This window comes from Chelonoidis abingdonii, chromosome 2, assembly GCF_003597395.2.
Source record: "Chelonoidis abingdonii isolate Lonesome George chromosome 2, CheloAbing_2.0, whole genome shotgun sequence".
NCBI classification, from domain to species: domain Eukaryota; kingdom Metazoa; phylum Chordata; order Testudines; family Testudinidae; genus Chelonoidis; species Chelonoidis abingdonii.
The window spans coordinates 38,916,200-38,935,761 of NC_133770.1; the positions used below are offsets into that span (position 1 = coordinate 38,916,200).

A 19,562-nucleotide genomic window follows, 5' to 3' on the forward strand; every position below is an offset into this window, starting at 1 on the left:
CCGGTGGAATTGCTGACAGACAACCTATAGACACTACTTGAAAGTCCTTGAGAGGCACCATCAACCCTGCCTTAGTAAAATTCTGAAGATCAAATGGGAAGACAAGCACACCAATGTTAGTGTCCTGGAAGAGGCACAGACCACCAGTATCGAGGCAATGCTCACCTGTCAGCAATATAGACTATATATTACAGGGAAATACCTTTTTTTAACAGGGACAAGGCAAACTGATGTTCCCACAGGAAGGAGCTTTAGACTAGGCACCAGAGAGATGATGGATCTTCAGAGAAAAGAAGCCCCATGGGGCTGACTGCCAGTAAGGGCAGCGCACCGTGAATGAAAGCCTGGGGCTGGCGGGACTGGGTGCCAGCAGGTGTGTGTGTCACGCCCAGGTGTCTCAGGGCAGCGGGTGACCGCTGTACCGCTCGCCCGGGGTTGATGCCCGCTCCAGAGGCCATCAGGAGGGTGGAGGCGCTGGGGAGCGCGGTACGGTGACAAGATCGCGCTCCGCGGGCTCGCCGAGCTCAGGCAGGTGCCGGGGCGAGTCTTCACCAGGCTGGCTGGCTCCACACACACACCCCGTGCCATGCAGACAGCGGGCCCCGCTCCGCCCAGGGACGGTAGCTGGCTTCCCGCAGTCTGTCCGTTCCCCCTTTTATGAAACGGGATTTTCCCTCCGCCGCCCACTTACCCCGGTGTTACCGCCCCGGCCCCTCTCTGCTCAGGAGCGGATCCTGAGGGCACAATGAAGGCGGAGAGGCTTCTTTGCTGCCAGTGCGCATGCCCGGCTCTCTCGGGCATGCGTATTGGTAACAAGGGAGCCGACTCTCTCGCGCTCCCCTGAGCCCTTCCCGCCCAGGGGCGGGGCGGCCTGACGCAGAGCGCGGCAGGCGGAGGAAACCCCGGGGAGGAGGCGGGGCCCTTTCAGCCAGCGGCGCAGGCGGCCAGGCCAGGATGCGCCTGACATCTCGCGGCAGGCAGCCCGCCACCCCCGTGCAGCGCCAGCCGCCTCGCCTCCGCTCGGGCCCGGGGCGCTGAGCCGCCCCCTCCTGTCGGCTGCGCCATGGCGGCTCCCGGCAACATCGTGTCCGTTATGGCGAGTAAGACCAAGACCAAGAAGAAGCACTTCGTGGCGCAAAAAGTGAAGCTGTTCCGGGCCAGCGACCCGCTGCTCAGCGTCCTCATGTGGGGGGTCAACCACTCGGTAAGTGCGGGGCTCCCCGGCCTCCCTCCCTGCGCCAGGCTCCCCCAGCGCTCGCCCCCTCCGCAGCCCCCTGCCCGCCCAGGCAGCCGGGGACCGGGGCATCCATCCCCCGCCTGCGTGGGGGGCGCCTCTCAGGGGTACCCGCGGGACGCAACGCCGCGAGTGACAGCGGGTGTGCGGCGCTCCGTGCCGGGCTGGCGGGGAGCTCCGGGCGTCATGGAGCTGCCGGGGCCGTTCTCGTGGCCGGGCTGCGTCGCTCGCCCTGGAGCTGTTGGCTCCCAGCAGTTGCCGTGACCGGCCGTGGCGCAGGGCAGCGCGGTGGCGGGATCGGCTCGGGCTCTGCTGCCAGTCCGCTGGCTTCGCCGCCGCTGCTGGGGACGGATGCTGTTCGCGGAGCCGCGGTGAGTGTCAGGCGGCGGCAACAGCAGCAGCAGCAGAGAAGCGTCTGCTGTAAAGGGGAGGGGGCGAAGGAGGCTCGCTAGCCGCAGCCAGTGCAGCCTCCCTCCCCCGCCTCGAAAGCACGGGTGTTAGTGTCTGAGCCAGAGAGCGAGCTGGGGAAGTCGGGGAAGCGCCGCCGGCTTGCAGTGGTGCAGTGCCCTGTCTCTGAATCGGCGATAGCGGCTTGTGGAGCGGAACGCGTGCAGTGTTAATTTGATTATACAGAGGAGGAAGAGGAAAGCTGAGGCATGATCACCGGGTCTGGGCAGAGCCATAAAAGTTTGGATGTCTACGCGCATATTGTCCCTGATCTGCCCGGCTGCTGCAGCAGCGGGGTGGGAGAAAACTATTTCGCTTCTCATGGCTTTGAGGTCTTCAGTGGCTGGGTATGTGTATGTGTGTTATGTACACGTCTCACCTTCCCACTCCTCCCCCATTGTGTAACTGTGACGATTGTTAAAACGTGAGACTACTGGGGTCTAATGTCTGCATTAAACCTTTCTCCAGATAAGGAAAGATGACTGTATAGCTGATCTTGAGTGCCTGGGGTAGTCTGTGTCCTATTGATCAGTGATGCAATGTATTAAGCAGTAGGCAAAATACATTGCAGAGGTGTCCATTAAGTCACAATATTTCTCATTATGATTTGGACTGTTCTGTCTTCCCAGCAAGATCAGCTCTTAAGAAGTGGGTATATTGGATGTACTATGGTAATAAAAGCAATTATATGCTTTTAAGTTCTTGAGTTCTGGTACCTCAAAAACAGTTTAAGCAAACATTTGTGTTTTGTTGGGATTGAGAAGGTTTTTTGTGTGCTCTTGAAATGGTAAAACTGCCAAATGGTAACATTTGCCAAGTGTCATACTCTGCAGGTGATATGCTGTTATAACTACATGCTGTCAAGGAATTTGATGTAGCTAGATACATAAAAACTAACTGGCTTGAGAGTATTTAAAATTGGGAGCCTAATAATGAAGGTGTCACATGCATGGGGCATTATGTGACTCAGGACACAGCTTTGCTTCTTTAAATAGCTAATGCAGAAGGCTAATGATGTAGAGTCTAAAGATCACCTAAATCCAGACATTGGGGAGTAAAGTCAAAAGCTTTTTGATCTTTAACATTAGTTTTTTATTGGTAGTGTTAGCTCTATATTGTCAGACATGATATTCTCTATTAATGGAGTCACACACAATTGATACTTTGATGTTCTTGCAAATAGTTAACAGGAGATGTCTGCTTTTATCCAGCGATCTCAAACTATATTTCCATACAACAATAAAGGCAGTCTTACTACACCTCTACCCCGATATAACGTGACCTGATATAACACAAATTCAGATATAACACGGTAAAGCAGTGCTCCAGGGGCAGGGCTAGGCACTCCGGCGGATCAAAGCGGGTTCAATATAACGCAGTTTCACCTAAACGTGGTAAGATTTTTTGGCTCCCGAGGACAGCGTTATATCAGGTTAGAGGTGTACAAAAAATCAGCCTCTCCTTGCCATGACACCGAACCCCTCCTGCTTTTTTTGTAAAGTTAAACAAAAGGATTTTAAAGAAAATTATGAAAAGGTCAATAGCCTCATCCCAAACCTATAGTCCTCAGTCAACAATCTAATCTTTGGATCATACACCATTTAACAGACTTGACAAACTTGATGAATTTTTTTAAAGAAAATCTGTAGGTTCAGATTTCTTTACAATGGTGGACAAGCTTCATTATCTCCGTGGAGACAGTTAAAGTAACTAACTCACAGAAGCTATGTGACTTGCTTAAGATAACAGAAGAAATTGGTGGCAGATCTCAAAATAGATTGCTGATCTCCCGAGGGACAACTGTATTTGGTGGCATCCTGTATATTGGACAGGTAAGGGAGGAGCAAGTATCTGTTACCTTTTGTTACTATTACTAGTCCTAGCAGAAAAGACCAAAATGTGTCTCCCACTTCCACTCTAATAGTAAAGTAAGTAGCAAACAAGACAACTTCACGTATGACACATATCAAATGCTGTTATAGAGCAGTTTGTATTATATTTCCTTCAAGCTTAAAGCTTTTGCCTATCTGTTATGGAAATATAATAAAATCTAAGTGCAAATAACTTATGGGTAAGTAAATCTTGCTAATTTCCTTTCTCTTTCTCCATTTCTTTCATATATCTAAAATTAATTCTGTCCCACATATCTTTCTCATTTTGTTCATTGCCCTTTTTTCTTTCTGGGGTGGGGAAATGCCTCTCCTTCTTGTGGTTTCTCGTTCACCCCCTGTGTCGTTTTTCTTCCTAAGGTGCAACATTGGGGAAATAAGGTTGAATCCTTTCTCCCCTGCTGCAGTCTTGTCAGGTTCTCCACATTCTATGTCTCTTCTCTACTGCTCCCCAGTACTATTGTATGAAATGCAGAACAGATGAGAAGCTTCCTTCCATTGTGAAAACTATTTTTCTGTGTATGAGGCATTCTGGACAAGATGATAACAGTGTTACATATTGTTCTCTACACTTTGAGATGAAAATAACAAATAACTTGAACGTTAAAGTGCACAGTAGAATGAATTCTGTGACGGTGTGAGCATGAACTGTTCACTTCCTAGCTGTGTCCTTTGTTTCATATGCTCTGAAGAGACGGGAGAGCAGAAGTGCCGTCAGTTGGCTAGATACAAGAGTGAGGTGGCATGTAGGGAACTGTGCCTCTAGTGATGAGAAGCAAATTTCTGTGAAGTTATAGAACATGTAAGACAAATCTGGTATGTATGATGCAAGACTTTAGTGGAACTATTGTATGAAATGCAGAAAAGATGAGAAGCTTCCTTCCATTGTGAAAACTATTGTTCTGTGTTTGAGGCATTCTGGACAAGAGGATACAGTGTTATATATTTTTCCCTACCCTTTGAGATGAAAATAACAAACTAAAAGCTTGACTAGGGCTCAAGTGAAATATCAGTGTTCTAGCAGTAAACTTACTTCAAATGGTCAGTGAGTTTCATGTGAGAAGTGTGTGATTCTTTGCTGACAGGAAGTGGTTCTGAGCTTGAATGCATGATATACAAATATTCCCATTATTTGGTCACAAAAGGATAAACTTATAAAGATTAGAGTGAATAAAATGAATTTATATCCACACTAGCCCGTTGCATTTTATGTCAATGGAGAAGGAAGAATTTTTAAATGACTTCTCATCTTGGATGATATTGAAGCAAAAGGGCATCTGATGAGGGGAACTTTGAGGTTTATCCTGCAACTGAAAAGTAACAAAGTAGCTTTCAACAATTGTACTACAGTGCCAAGATTATGGCAAGTTGGCAGCTCATAAGAGATCTGAAAGAAACTGGGGGAATATCTGGATTCATCAAGGACAGAGGTTGGAGATACTTCAGAGTCAGTTAATAACAGAATAAACTGGAAACCACGAAAGACTTGGATTATTAAATGAGTGCTGATATAAAAATATTTAAAAGAATGTGAAGTCCATAATGATAGTAATGAGACTAATTAACCAGACACAGAATAGATTACATTAATTAGAGGAAATAAGACTGACAGTAAGTGTTGGCAGTCTGTTTTAGATCTGCTTTCTAATACTAAGTATGTACATCAACCAACAAGGAAAGGAAAAATGCCAGGTTTTGAGATTCTGCAATACAGAAAGTATAATAGAAGACAAAAAGAAAGGAGAGAATATGTGAAGCATATCACTGTATCCTGTATTTGAAATATAAATGAGACAAGAAAAAACTGAAAGGGGAAGGAAGTTGACAATGTGGAGTATATTGAATGAAATCACATTCAGTGAGGGTAGTGTGAACTGGGTGGAGAGTGTTATGAGAAACGCTCTGAAATACTACTTGTGCATAGTGATGAGTTCTAATTATTAACAAGGTTAAAAGTGCCTTACTAAGGTATAGTTGTGAATTCCCATTCCCTTGGGTGGGGGGAGGGTTGAAATTAAGCAGGATTTTCTTTTTCCCTGGATCTGTGCTTGCCTTTTTTTTTTTGGTCTTTTGTCATTTTGAACTGGTAAAATAGACTCATACCCTCGTAGGTCAGAAGGGACCAATATGATCATCTAGTCTGACGCTCGCTGCACAAAGCAGGCCAGAACCTACGCTATCACTTTCATTAACAACCCCTAACCATGTCTGGAGTTATTGAAGTCCCAAATTGTGGTTTGAAACCTCAAGCGCAGAGAATCCACCAGCAAGTGACCCAGCCCACGCTGCAAGGAAGGCGAAAAACCTCCCAGGGCCCCTGCCAATCCGCCCTGGGAAGGAAATTTCTTCCCGACCCCAAATATGGCGATCAGCTAAACCCTGAGCATCTGGCAAGACTACCAGCCAGCACCAGGAAAGGATCTCTGCAGTAACTCAGATCCCATCCATCCAGCATCCCCTCACAGACCATTGAGCAGACTTATCTGCTAATATCCAAGATCAGTTGCTCAAATTAAACTAGCCATCATATCATCCCTCCATAATACTTATCAAGCTTAGTCTTAAAGCAGATAAGTCTTTTGCCCCCACTACTTTCCCTCGGAAGGCTGTTCAGAACTCACTCCCCTAATGGTTAGAACCTTCGTCTAATTTCAAGTCTAAACTCTAATATCCAGTTTTTACCCATTTGTCTTTGTGCCTACATTAGTATAAAGCTTAAATCAAGTCCTCTCCCTCCCAGCGTAATCCCTGATATATTTTATAGAGCAAGCAAATTCCCCGCAGCCTTCTTTTGCAGGCTAAACAAGCCTAACTCTTTGAGTCTCCTTTGATAAGGCAGGTTTTCCATTCCTCGGATCATCTAGTAGCCCTCTCTGAACCTGTTCCAGTTTGAATTCCTCTTTAAAACATGGGACACCAGAACTGCACACAATATCCAGGTGGGGTCCTCACCAGCGCCTATATAACGGTACTAACACCTCCTTATCCTTGCTGGAAATCCTCGCCTGATGCACCTAACAAGCATTTGCTTTTTAACGGGCCATATCGCACTGGCGCTCATAGAGCATCTGCTATCAACCAATACCCCAAGTCTTCCTCCTCCTCTGTCGCCTCCAACTGATGCGTCCCAATGTATATTAAAATTCTTATTATTAATCCTAGTGCATGACTTTGCCTTTTCACTATTATTTTCATCCTATTACTAATACTCCAGTTTACAAGGTGGTCCAGATCTTCTGTATTGTATCCCGGTCCTTCTCCGTGTTAGCAATACCCCAGCTTTGTTGTCACCGCAAACTTTATTAGCACATTCCCGCTCTTTGTGCCAAGGTCAGTAATAAAAGTTTAAATAAGATCGGTCCCAAAACCGATCCTGAGAGGACTTCCACAGTAACTCTCCTTCCAGCCTGACAGTTCACCTTCATATGACCCACTGGATCTCCCTTTAACCAAGTTCTTATCCACCTTACAATTTTCATATTCATCCCCATCTTTCCAGTTTAACTAACAGTTCCCATGCGGAACCGTGTCAAATGCCTACTGAAAGAGGTAAATTAGATTCTACCGCATTTCCTTTGTCTAAGTAATATGTCACCTTCTCAAAAAGGAGATCAGGTTGGTTTGGCACGATCTACCTTTAGTAAATCCATGTTGAATTCGTCCCAATTACATTGACTCAATGTCTAATCTACTTTCTCCTTTAAAATTTTTCCAAGACCTACATACTACAGACGTCAAGCAACAGGCTAGTTTAGCCCCGGTCACTTTTTTTCCCTTTCTTAAAAATAGAACTACGTAGCATTCTCCAGTCCGTACGGTACAGACCCCGAGTTTACCGATGATTAAAATTCGCTCAACGGGCTCGCAATTTCATGCGGCCCAGTTCCTTTAATATCCTTGGATGGAGATTGTCGGGCCCTTCGATTTTGTCCCATTAAGCTGTTCAAGTTGCCTCTTACTCAGATGCAGTATATCCACCTCCGTATCTCATTCCCGTTTATCATCCTCCATCATCCCTAAACTCTCACTAGTCTTATTAAAGACTGAGGCAAAGTATCTTATTAGATATTGGGCCATGCCTAGGTTATCCTTAACCTCCATTCCTCCTCAGTGTATAGCGGCCCCACTTCTTCTTTCTTTGTTTCTTCTTATTTATTTACTATTGGTTTTAATTCCCTTTGCAAGGTCCAGTTCTACATGGCTTTTAGCCTTCTCACTTTATCCCTACATGTTCTGACCTCACTAAGGTAGCTTCCTCGCTAATCCCGCCTTTCTTCCACTCCTGTAGCTTCTGCTTTTTCCTAATCCCTGTCTGAGATGCTTGCCATCCAGCTTGACCACAACTCCTGCCCATGGTTTTTTTTCCCCTTTTGGATGCAGGCTTCCGACAGTTTGGCAGCTTCGACTTAAAGTAATTCCAGGCCTCCTCCGCATTTAATCCACAAGTTCCTCCGTCCAATCACTTCCCTAACTAATTTCTTAACTCTTTAAAATAAGCCCTTGAGAAGTCAAAACCCTAATCCAGATCTACCTTTGTTTATCCTTCCATCTAGTTTGAACTCAATCAGCTCAATGACACTCAAACCAAGGTTGTCCCCTACACCATTTCTTTCTACGAGGTCTCACTGTCTCACCAAAACCAATCTAAAATGGCATCCCTCTTGTCGGTACTTCAACTACTTGGTGAAGAAATCATCCGCTATCACATCCAGAAAAATCTGACCCTATTATTCTTGCAAGCACTTGTCCTCCAGTCTATATCTGGAAGTTGAAGTCTCCATGATCACACATTTCCCTTAGTGTTTACTTCGTTAAGCTTCAAGCTTCTAATCTTCTGTTTCCCAGTTGTAGAGACAAAGGTAGCAAAAACAATAGGCTTTTATTGGTTTTTTTTTTTTGTATTTACATGTGTGTAGTTGCTGGAATGTTTAAATTGTATTTCTTTTTGAATAAGGTTGTTTATTCATTTTTCTTTTAAGCAATTGACCTGTATTGTCAACTTGATACAGAGAACTATGTTATGTGTTTTTTCTTTTTTTTATATAAAGCTTCTTGTTAAGATCTGTTTATTTTCTCTGGGTAGGCTAAGGAACGAAGGGAAGGGAAATTCTCTTTGTTAGTATCTACGGAGGGTGGATCTGAACAGCCTCAGGGAAGAAGGAGGGGGGAGGGGAGAGATACTTAATCTCTCGGTGCTTGTGTTTCAAGGACTTGAAGCTGTATCTTCCAGGGGAAGCTGGGACGAGGTAAAGAGGAGACAAGGGGGAGTTATTTCTCTTTGTTGTAAGACTCAGGGCATCTGAGTCTTGGGGTCCCCAGGGAACTTTCTGGGGAGACCCGAGGGAGTCAGGCCCTGGAATTCCTGGCTGGTGGCAGCGATATCAGATCTAAGCTAGTAAAGAAAGGATCTTAGAGGGTTCATGCTAGCTTCTCATTTTATGAACGCTAAGGTTCAAATCTGAGTAGGAAGCTACGACAAAGATTGGACTGAGTGGGAACATGTGGAGGATAGCTTCGGTATCAATGCAGCTGGTACCGAGCACTTGGTATGGGATTCCCTCAGTACTATAGGTAGGTGAACAGTCTTTGGGTACTACTGATTTTCTTGTTATCAGTACAGAGTGTTATTCAGTGATGGGCTTGGTCTCTTCAACCCTGTCTCTGCCACTCTGCATACAGGTATCCACACTCGGTACCAAATGTGTCTTAGATAACTGACTCTTCACCTCTGTGGTACCGGCCTGACTCAGAGCCTGGGGACCTGGTCCCTTGGGACCAGAGGTTCCATAGCCTTCTTGTGAAACCGTGACCGAGAGATTCTTGGAGATTTACTCATTACCTCCTTCTGCTTAGAGGCAGATATAGATGAGGACTCTAGTACTGTAGATCAGTCGCTCTCAGCTTTTCCAGATTACCTTACCCTTTTCAGGAGTCTGATTTCACCTCACTTAAAAACTACTTGCTTACAGAATTAGACAAAAATACAGAAGCGTCACGGCACACTATTATTGAAAAATTGCTTATGGTCTAATTTTTACCATATAATTATAAAATACATCAATTGGAATATAAATATTGCACTTACATTTAGTGTATAGTATTTAGAGCAGTATAAACAGGTCACTGTCTATATGAAATTTTAATTTGTACTGACTTTACTAGTGTTTTTTATGTAGCCTGCTGTAAAAGTAGGCAAATATCTAGACAAGTTGATGTACCCCCTGGAAGACGTATGCATACCGCTGTTTGAGAACCACGTCCGTAGATGTACTTAGCGCTGTAGTACTGGCTACCTCTCCACCAGTCTGTGGTGACTGATATGTCAATGTAGACAGGGCACTAGCTATACCAAGAAGTCTATGTGGAGGGGATACAAAGATGGACACAAATCTTGCTCCATCATTAGGAGATTAAACTTAATTTCTCTATTTGGGGTGTGGGGGGAGATCTACCCTTGAAGAAAGTGCAGATCTTGCACTTACAGGGTATATGCATATCACCGGGACAGCAGAGATGCTGGGAGTGTTCATCACTTATCGGAATAGTCTCCTGACATAGAGGAACCTCTTGAATCCTGAAAACCCTGGTATTCCGAACAAAAACAAAAAAATGTAACCCAAGAAGGGGAAATCTCTTAACTACATAAATAATTCTATGAACAAAAAGGTGTTTTTTTAAGAAAAGGAAAAACAAAAGGAAAATTTTTCCAACAATTATACTACTATGAAGATAGAGAAAAAGCTAAATATTAGAGAACAGGCACACAGACTATATTGGGTCAAAGGCAGCTGAGAAAAAAAACTGAGAATGGTTTGCCTGTGCAGCCCCATATATCCTATGCAAGGAGCACAAAAGTGTGGACTACACGCATGGGCTGAACGCGCACGGCTACAAAAAAATCTCCAATCAAAGATACAGGGCGCATGCACACCTGAAGTGGAACACCCACAGGGCGCTACCTGAAGAATGAAGACTTTGCTCCCAAGTGTAATGCTCAGTGAATGCAGCAAGCCATGTGGTACCTTTTAGGATTTCACAGATCAAGACACTTCAAAAACATATCCTGAAAGCCCTCCATAAAGCTGGTATAGTATGTCAGCACGTCATCTAGTGCTGAGACATTCCCATAAGAATATGAAGTCTAATTCATTTAAAACAATATCTGAACAGAGATTACTCTCCCATTGAACCTGTCACTAGATACCTTAAATGACCTTGGAAACTTGCAGACAGATATACTCCTTGCTCTCTCACCTTAGGTGTGCTGCCCCAATGGAGCTGTAGAAAAAACAGAAATAGAGCACCTCATATTGTTTGTGACTGTTGCCCATAAAAAGTGCACTACGCCCATACATAGCCATGTTCTAGATTTAAAAACATTTCAACATATCAGAAACTCAGAATTAGATATTATCTTTCTTCAGTCCTATGGTCAACATGATGGTGGATAAGTAGACACATATCCAAGGTATAAAAATTGTTGGTAGCAACAGCTGTAGTTAATATTGCTCAACAATTTCTACAGTAAGCAATTTTTCTAAGTTTTATAAAACTTTGTCAAATTTTAACTATTTGTACTGAAGTTTTCCCATGCTTGCTCTCTAAAAGAAAAAAATAAATTCAGCTGAAGGTAGGAAGTGTTTGCAGAAAAAACAATTCAGAAGATTCTTCTGACAATGAGGTATAGGTGGATGTTCTATCTAAACCTTATCACATTCTCATCCAGAGGGACAGAAACTAATTCCCAACTCTTAAACATTCCTCTGCTGTCTAGTTTTGTAAGTCACCTGGAAAACATTGCACTCCCCTCTACTGGTTGGTCAATGTAGAGGATAACAGCCTACTACTGTGACCATTTACTCCACTCAAAAAGTAGAGGTCTGTGGTATAGGTCTAGAAGTTCTGGTTTCTAATCTTATTGATGACACATGCAATGGATCAATATTGTGTCACATGATGTCATTTGTTTTCTCAGTCTGCCCTTTTAAATGGGAATTAGGAAATACTTTCTTCCATATTTTTTGTATGTAAAGGTTGAAAAACAAGGACTCAAAAGTTTGGAAATGCCAGAATGAATGTCGCTTGTGCACCATTAATTCAGCCCCCTTATACAAGTGACTTGTGATGCAGTCTTTAATTACATGACCACATACAATTTGTTCTACAGGACCCCAACTTCACTCAGTGCATCAGGCAGAGAGTAACAAGAACAGAAAAGACATTACATGCCAGAAGTAGAGCCCCGCGCGGATACAAAATTTGTATCCGCATCCAATCCATGAGCAGCAAACATGGCCTGCAGCTATAAAGCAGATATCCGCAGATTTTCAGGGCTCTGGTCACAAGAGACTAGGACCCAAGGGAGCTGTGTTCTATTCCTGGCTCTGCCACAGTCTTTTTAGGTGGCTAAGACTGCCAATGCATTTGCAAAAAGGGGGACAAGTTAAGGTTTCATGGACAATGTTGCTTCTGGCATTTCTTAACTTTTGAATACTAGACTTTACAGTCTTATCATTCCAGGTATTATATACAAAGGATATCTAGACTCAATAAGAGACATCTCCATGGTATTATATACAGAGATCTTTGTTGATATTTTTGTAGATGTTAGGTCAAAGAAGTGGGTTTTGTATTTTAGCTCTTGCTCATAAAAGCAGTAATTTGAATATTATGCCTTAGTAGAAATGCTACCTATATAGTCTTCCTAACCTCAGCTGAACTTTCAGCCCAGAGTCCACCTATCATAACAGAAGAAGGATGTTTTGTGCAACATATTTGCCTGTATAGAGGCTCTAGGCATGTACATAAACATTAAATATCTGTTAATACATAAGTGTTGTAAAGCAATTAGGGTTGCTACACAACACACCTGACAAACCCACAGAAGTAAAGAAGTGAAAAGTTACGGTGCCAAGGAGTACTTGCCCTTTATTCCTCCAACCACAATCACACATCTTACCACTATCACAGCTACTGCACACCAGACTAAGTACAAGTTTAAATCTGTTCCTCTTTCCCACACGCCACTATCAAACTACTCACTCCTCACTCACGCCATTAGTAGTTGTAGATGTTTGATGTAGTATTTGGCTGTGTTGTGAAAGGGTAGTTTGGGAAAGGCTTGTGTGCAAAAAGTCTGTCATAAAGAGTAATGCAAGGCTGGTATCCCTAGGAGGCAGAATAATACGTCATTTAGAGTCCTCTACTGTTATAATTTAAGGCATACCTTACTGAAAAAAGTACACATTTCAGCCTCAGAATAGAAATATTCTCCAACAGCTAATAATTATTTTCGCCTGCAGTATAAATATCCATTACACAATTACTGTATTAAGTGAATTATATACCAATGATGCACTATACATAAACAGTTACACTGTGGCTCTACTGCAACACTCATTAACCCAATATGGCAACATTGTTTCTGAAAAAGTGAGTTAAGTCCATATGCTAAGCTTCATGTATAGTTTCAAACAGAAGCCATCTCCATTGTGAGCACAACTAAAATGAACAGTAATCAAAACATACTGAACATGGAGGGTCCCAACGCAAGACAAAGAGGCTTTGTCTATCATCTGTCAAACTCTGCTTTGTTAGAGATATGCAGATAAAAATTTTAGCTTCTAATACTGAAATAAGCTCCCTGGAAAAAGTTTTTTGGTTTTATTTTTTGTCACTATACACACACACACAAGAGCATTGTGGATGCCATTCTACCCTATTAACTATGGAACAGTGAAATTTAGTTATACATTAGAGTCATTTCACAGCAACTTAGAATCAGTTTTGAATGTCTTTGAAAGTGAAATATGTTGGTATTGGTATTGAATATCTACCAACTGCAGATATATACCTATTTTTTACCATACTAAGTGGACAGCAGGAACAAAATTTCAGGGACAACACTTAATACTAACACTTCTTGCAATTCACCTGTGAAAGATTCAGTGGCTCTCTATGAAACATAACAAAGAGACAGAGTGTGCATTTTTTAAATATAAAGATTCTGCCCTATGATTTGTGTATCTGCATCCTATTAAGATTTAGCTTGATCCCGCCAAAAAGCCAATGTCATATGCCTTGCTCATCATTAAGATGTTGTAAACTCATCGGTAAGGTCCCACCAAATTCAGAGTCCATTTTGGTCAATTTCATGGTCATAGGATTTTTAAAATCATAACGAGACCTGGGGTTTGCTCATTTATATCTTTGATTTAGTTGACATGTATGCAAAGCCTCCCAGTAACAATGCCCCTTGCTGGCTATAAGTCAAGTGTTGGGCAGGAACAGCAACTGGTGGGGAAATTTTGGGGTGGAAGAAGCTGGGGGTAACCTCTGTGACCACTCCCTACAAGACCCCACCCCTAGCCTGGGACCCCCACACTCTCCCCATCCCATCCCTTCCCGCCATATCTGGGGAAGGCCAGGGAGGATCTCTCTGGCCTGGCTGGAGCTGCTCCGTCAGGCTGGGCAGCATGGTCGCAGCCTGCTCTGGGAGGGGGGAGAAGCGGGCGGCACGGCCGCAGCCTGCTCCGGGGTGGGGTGGGCGAGAGCAGCACAGCCGCAGCCTGCCAACCCCAGAGCTGTAACTGCTTTGGAGGCTGAGGGGAGAGCAGCATGGCCAGAAGCAGAAAGGCTCTGGCCCGCATCTTCCCTTCTGGCTCTGCTGGCCATGCTGCCTCTCCTTGCTCCCGCTGTTGAGGGGAGAGGCGGTGTCCCACCTCTCCCTCTCTATACCCCCTTCTCTGGTGCTTCCCTTTTTACTAAAAAAATTCGGCTTATGAACCAATATATACGGTACTCTGAAAAAATCAAATCCTAGGCATCTGAATGAAGCACACAGAATTAGTGGATTCTTTTGACCATAATCTCAGTGACCCTGCTTCCCATCTGTAAAATGAGTATACTACCACATCTTCACTCCACATGGACTCAGGTGCTATTGTAATGAGCACCACAGAAAAGCCAATGCAGAAATTAATAATTCCATCTTCAGAGCATGGTTTGAATAGTGTTCAATAAATAAGGCCTAGGGGCCACACACTGAATTGAGAAGATACAAATATTGAATGACCCTTCCTCCATCCTGTAGTGGGCACAAAAGGCGTTACCCAGAGGTCATTGGGTCAGGAACATGAACAAAGCAGCTAGGAAGGGCAAGAGAGAAGTCAGAGTCCTTTCTCCCTCTCAGAAAGGCAACAGGAAGCAGAAGCTCCCAGGCTCAGACAATAAGCAAAACCTAGACCTGCACATATGCGAGTAAAGGTAATCCTTTGTAAGTATGCCTACATTGCTTACAAGTCTTTATAACTTAACTACCTCCGTTGAAACAAGCCACTTAGCATTTCTGAACCAAACTAAAGAAAGTCCAGTTCTTGTTTCCAGTATGTTGGGGCCATGCCAGAGAAGTGTTCCAGACAGAGGTACTTGGGTCTTAAAGCAGCATGCCATGTTTTATTTTTGTCTTGTTCCCACTCCATTTTTCATGTGGCTATAGGCCTAGTCGCACTTGTGCATGCAGCTCTGTCATATGTAACATATGTTTACAAACGACCATTTTAAAATATAAACCAACCTGCAGCTGATTCCAGGCTGGGCTACTGCTGGACTGAACAAGACATGGATGATAGGCAGCAGAAGAGACTGGGGAAGAAATGCAGGACATAAGTCAGGAAGGAGTCATGACACTGGGGCAGGGACCAGCAAGGGATGGAGGGGCACATGGGAGTATTATCCAAAATTAATCAGCCCGCAAGAGAGGGCTGGAATGAGAGAGTTATACCTGGGCTGGATATGGGCTAGCGCAGGTAACTTAGTCATGAAGACTAACGAATGTCTGCAATGGGGAGCCCCACTTTGGCAGACTTGGTAAAGACAGTTAGAGCAAGCCTCACCTCCTGCAGCACTTTGATAAACTGATTTTTTTTTAAAAAAGGGGAGGGGGGCAGGGAAAGGTCCCCAGACTGTTAAAGAGAATTAAAGTTGAAAAAAAAATGTATTGCGCTCTATCAGAGAGTGGATTACAAAACTAGATGAACCACTAGCACGAACCTATAAGACAATTCCTATGTTCCTTATTAACTTGTTTGCTCTGCTAAATCCTGCCTCTCCCTGTGAAGGTTAATAAGTCTGTTAAATTTAGAAAATTGTTCTCTATTTCCTATGTCAAGTGGAAAAAGATCACCCCTTGCAACATCCCAGTTCATAAACTCATAAATTACTAGAGACTGAAACAGCTTTCCCACTGATCTACTTTAAGACTGATTTTGCTAGCTCTTCCTGTTTCATACTTACCATGCATCTTAATGTGTGTGTTATTAAAGATGTGCAGTTAATAATCTCCTCTAACATCCAAATACAACATTTTTGCAACAAGAAAATCATGTATGTGTGGTCCTCCTTTCATTAACTTATGTTGAGTATCCTTTACTGAATTATCAATCCCGTCCTATTCCTTCAGGAGTTTCTAATATCTTTCACACAGCAGAAGTCAAGTTTCCAGGTCTGTATTTTCCTAATTTCCCCCCAGGACATAAGAGCCGAACACTCTCCAAGTCTCTTGCAGAGCCTAAAGCATGATGAACTAGGTTTCCAGTAAAGGCTTTCCTGTTTCCTTTGCTATTTTCTTCAGTATTCTAGGATTTAGTGTATCTGGGCATGATGCCCAGTTGACTTTTTTTTTTTATAGTTCTAATTGCTTTATTAGCTGCTTTATTATCTACACCCGCTGGTGTAATCAACCATATTTTATTTCCTCCTGTCTCCCCTAGGAAATTCTTCTCCTAGTGTCTTCTAATGTCTGCTTCTTTCAAAAATAGTACAGACTTTATTCAAGTCTATCAATATATTTTGAATTTGCATCCAGTCCTTCAGCTTCTAGTCTTGCCATTTCCTTCTCTTGAGAAAGCTACTATTTGACAACTGCAACGGCATTCATCGCTGCTATGAATAATAGCTATGCAGTTGCTAGTACAGTTGGTATGCCTGGCCCCTCCCTCCTCTGAACAGATATTTCTTGAATAATCTGTGGTGCAGACAGCTGATGCCACAAGACAAAATGCTGCAGATTTAAATCATCAGGTGTTAAACAGTCTTCACTATTACTTTAAAAGTATAAGGAAAGGGCAAGAGGGATCTCTCTACTCAAAACTGGATACAAAAAAAAAAATCAGCTCAAGAAGTGAAGGGATCAGAAGCATTGCGAACCATGATAGCAGCTGTACTGCTCATCTCACATCTGTTCCTACAGGTTGTTTGGAATTGAGTGTCAAGTGCTGCTACTATGTGTAGATGAGTCCTTTAAAACCCCACCTAACAAAGTCTTTATTCAAAGACTACAATTGAGTTTTAGTATTTTCTTAATCTTCCCATCATCCTTCCTGATATTGTAGATATCTAATAATCTCGTTTCTATGTTGTTTTCCTAATGCCTAGAAACCTAAAGGGGAGGAGGAACGATTTTATGAAACAAACTGCAATTCACCTTGTAAGCTTATTTACTCAAAGTAAGGTATACATTCAACCAAAACAAGGAGCTTACAATTAAGTAACACTACCACTGCATATTGCCTATATGCCAAGTGGTGCAAAGGAGTTATAATGCACCTCAGGATTTTCTGTCTGAAAAGAAAACTGCAGATTGCTCCATCCAAGTTCTTAAACACTGCAATCAAGACAACACACAACAGTAGGGTAGCCAGCTGAAAAATACCTGGGAGTGCTATCAGGCGTCACCAAATCCCAGTTGGCAAAAACAACCACCTAGTACAGCAGTTCTCAAATTGTGGGTCAGGACCTCAAAGTGGGTCACAACTGTTTTAATGAAGTCGACACGGCTGGCTTAGACTTACTGGGGCTAGAGTTACAGGCCCCTGGTCCCCCCCACCCCCTGGAGTGGGCTCGGGCTTCAGTCCCTCCCACCTGAGATCATGTAATATTTTTTGTCATCAAAAGGGAGTCACGGTGCAATGAAGTTTGAGAACCTCTGTCCTAGAAGCTATCAGCCACCAGCATAAATTACAGTAGACACAGGGTTATTCTAACTTCATCCTGACACCAAACCAACCTCCAGCAGCTCTTGGGGAAGATACAAAGGTGGCATACCATCACCTTGGCCCTCCACCCTTTTCGCCCATGCCAAGGATAGAGCCCTATTTGTTTTAATAGCATAACCAAAGTCATCTTTGCCATTTTCAAGTGTCCAACTCCAACAGATAAGGTTACTCCTAAATTATGCAAATGTGGATACATGAAACATGGGACTTAAGTTATCATTGAGGCTACCATGATTGTGACGTCAAAAATCTCTCACCTGGAGTATCAAACTCCATGTTTTACTCTTCTTCTTCAATGGGTCAAGTTTCATTCAATAGCATATTTAATCTGTAATATTCCAAATAGATCAGTTTTGGCATTTTGAAATGAGCACAAGTGCTCTCTCTTTCTTGCTACTTGAGTATTCTGGACAATGTTTACATTAACTTTAGAAAAACTGTTTACATTACTTCAATATATTCAACTGCTGGTTTCCCATCACATCCTTCAAATATAGGCATGTTGAGTCAAATTCAGTCTCTAGTCAGGCATCTGTACTACTGAGTAGCAACTTTCATATTTACTGTGATTAGAATGGAAGAACCACCTACTGAATTCACCTATAAAGACCAAAACAGATTTTTTAGCCAGCTTTTAAAAAATAATAATAAAAAGAGCAGGTGATATTTGCCTACCTTCCAGAAGCTCCCCCTCCTTAACAATTCATATCTATATCAAGTAGCCCTGCTTATATCTCCAGTCACCAACTACCACCTATTCTTTCCCTCTAGGCTTCTAGACAGTTCTAGAACTCTTCTAATAGGCACCAGAACCTGAGTACTCTCATAATTTCCCTTTTTACTTTAGATCAATTTTCATTTTCAGATTCAGATTAAACCTTGATGTTTCCAGCATCAGGAGATTTTCAGAACATATTGTTGGGGGCGGGGCTTACCTGATTGGGGTCCTATATAAGTAGCCAGGCTCTCAGGCAGCGGCACAGACAGCTGCAGCGGCACAGGAGCCAGCGAACAGAGCTGCTCACAGGGGAGTTTCAGTGGGAGTTTTTCCAGGGGGAGGTTGCAGGGGGGACTAAGGCGGAGAAACCATTAAGCCAGATAAGGGAGGGGGCAGGGGTCTGCCAGCAGCCCAGTGCTTGTTGGGGGCCTGTGGTGCAGTGTGTGGCATGGACTGCCAGGCACAGAGTTGGAAGGCCATGACTGAGACAGAGGCAGCAGGGAGACACACACTGAGGATGACTGGGTGTGGAAAGCTGTGGCATGTACATGGTCCTGGGGGGCACCTGAAAGGAGTTTTGTCTGCATGAAGTGCCGCCTGATAGAGCTGCTGGAAGAAAAGAAAGAGGACTGGAGATGCAGGTGGAAACTCTGGCTGAGTTAGAAGGGGGTTTTGAGCAGATGATGGAACACAGACATGATGAGGCACAGGGGATAAGCTCAGACGTGCAGATGGAAGCAGGACCACAGAAGTCTGAGAAGGGACTGCTGGGTGAGGAAAGTGGACGGTGGAAGCATGTGACTAGGAAACCAGGCAGAGGAAAAGACGGGGCCAGCGACGGAGAAATAGAACTCAGGAACAGGTTTGCTGAGTTGGAAAATGAAAATGGAGCACAGCAGGTGCTCGCTGAAGGAGAGAGGGCAAGGAAAAAGAACGAGCAGCTAGTCCTGCAGAAGGAGGGGAGGAGTCAATGGAGGCGACACCAAGTATGAGCCCCAGGAGGATTGCAAGGGCGAATACGAATCAAGAGGAGTTGAGGCCAGCAGGTGCAGGGGATAGACCGGAGAATCACACTGTCACCAGAAAAAGGCAGGTCTACGTGATTGGAGACTCCTTACTGAGAGAATAGACAGGCCTGTAACTAGAGCTGATCGGGAGAACAGAAGGGTGTGCTGTCTGCCGGGTGCTAAGATACAGGATGTGGACCTGAGGCTGAAAAG

At 43.8% G+C, this 19,562-nt stretch overlaps 1 protein-coding gene across 4 annotated transcripts in view; it reads left to right on the top strand.

Annotated features, from left to right (window-relative positions):
• The first annotated feature begins 883 nt into the window (after nucleotides 1-883).
• The window catches only part of PIP4K2A (phosphatidylinositol-5-phosphate 4-kinase type 2 alpha), a 207,756-nt gene continuing 189,077 nt past the window's right edge, over nucleotides 884-19,562 (top strand). For 2 of the 4 annotated variants that reach the window (XM_032775655.2, XM_032775654.2), the window contains exon 1: nucleotides 917-1,204. Coding sequence is in view for 3 of the 4 variants with exons in the window: in XM_032775654.2 (XP_032631545.1) it covers nucleotides 1,064-1,204 (141 nt within the window). In the remaining variant the exon portion in view is untranslated. Of the gene's footprint in view, nucleotides 1,205-19,562 lie in introns of all 4 variants that reach the window. The other 2 variants (XM_032775653.2, XM_075062290.1) reach the window with 2 other exon arrangements.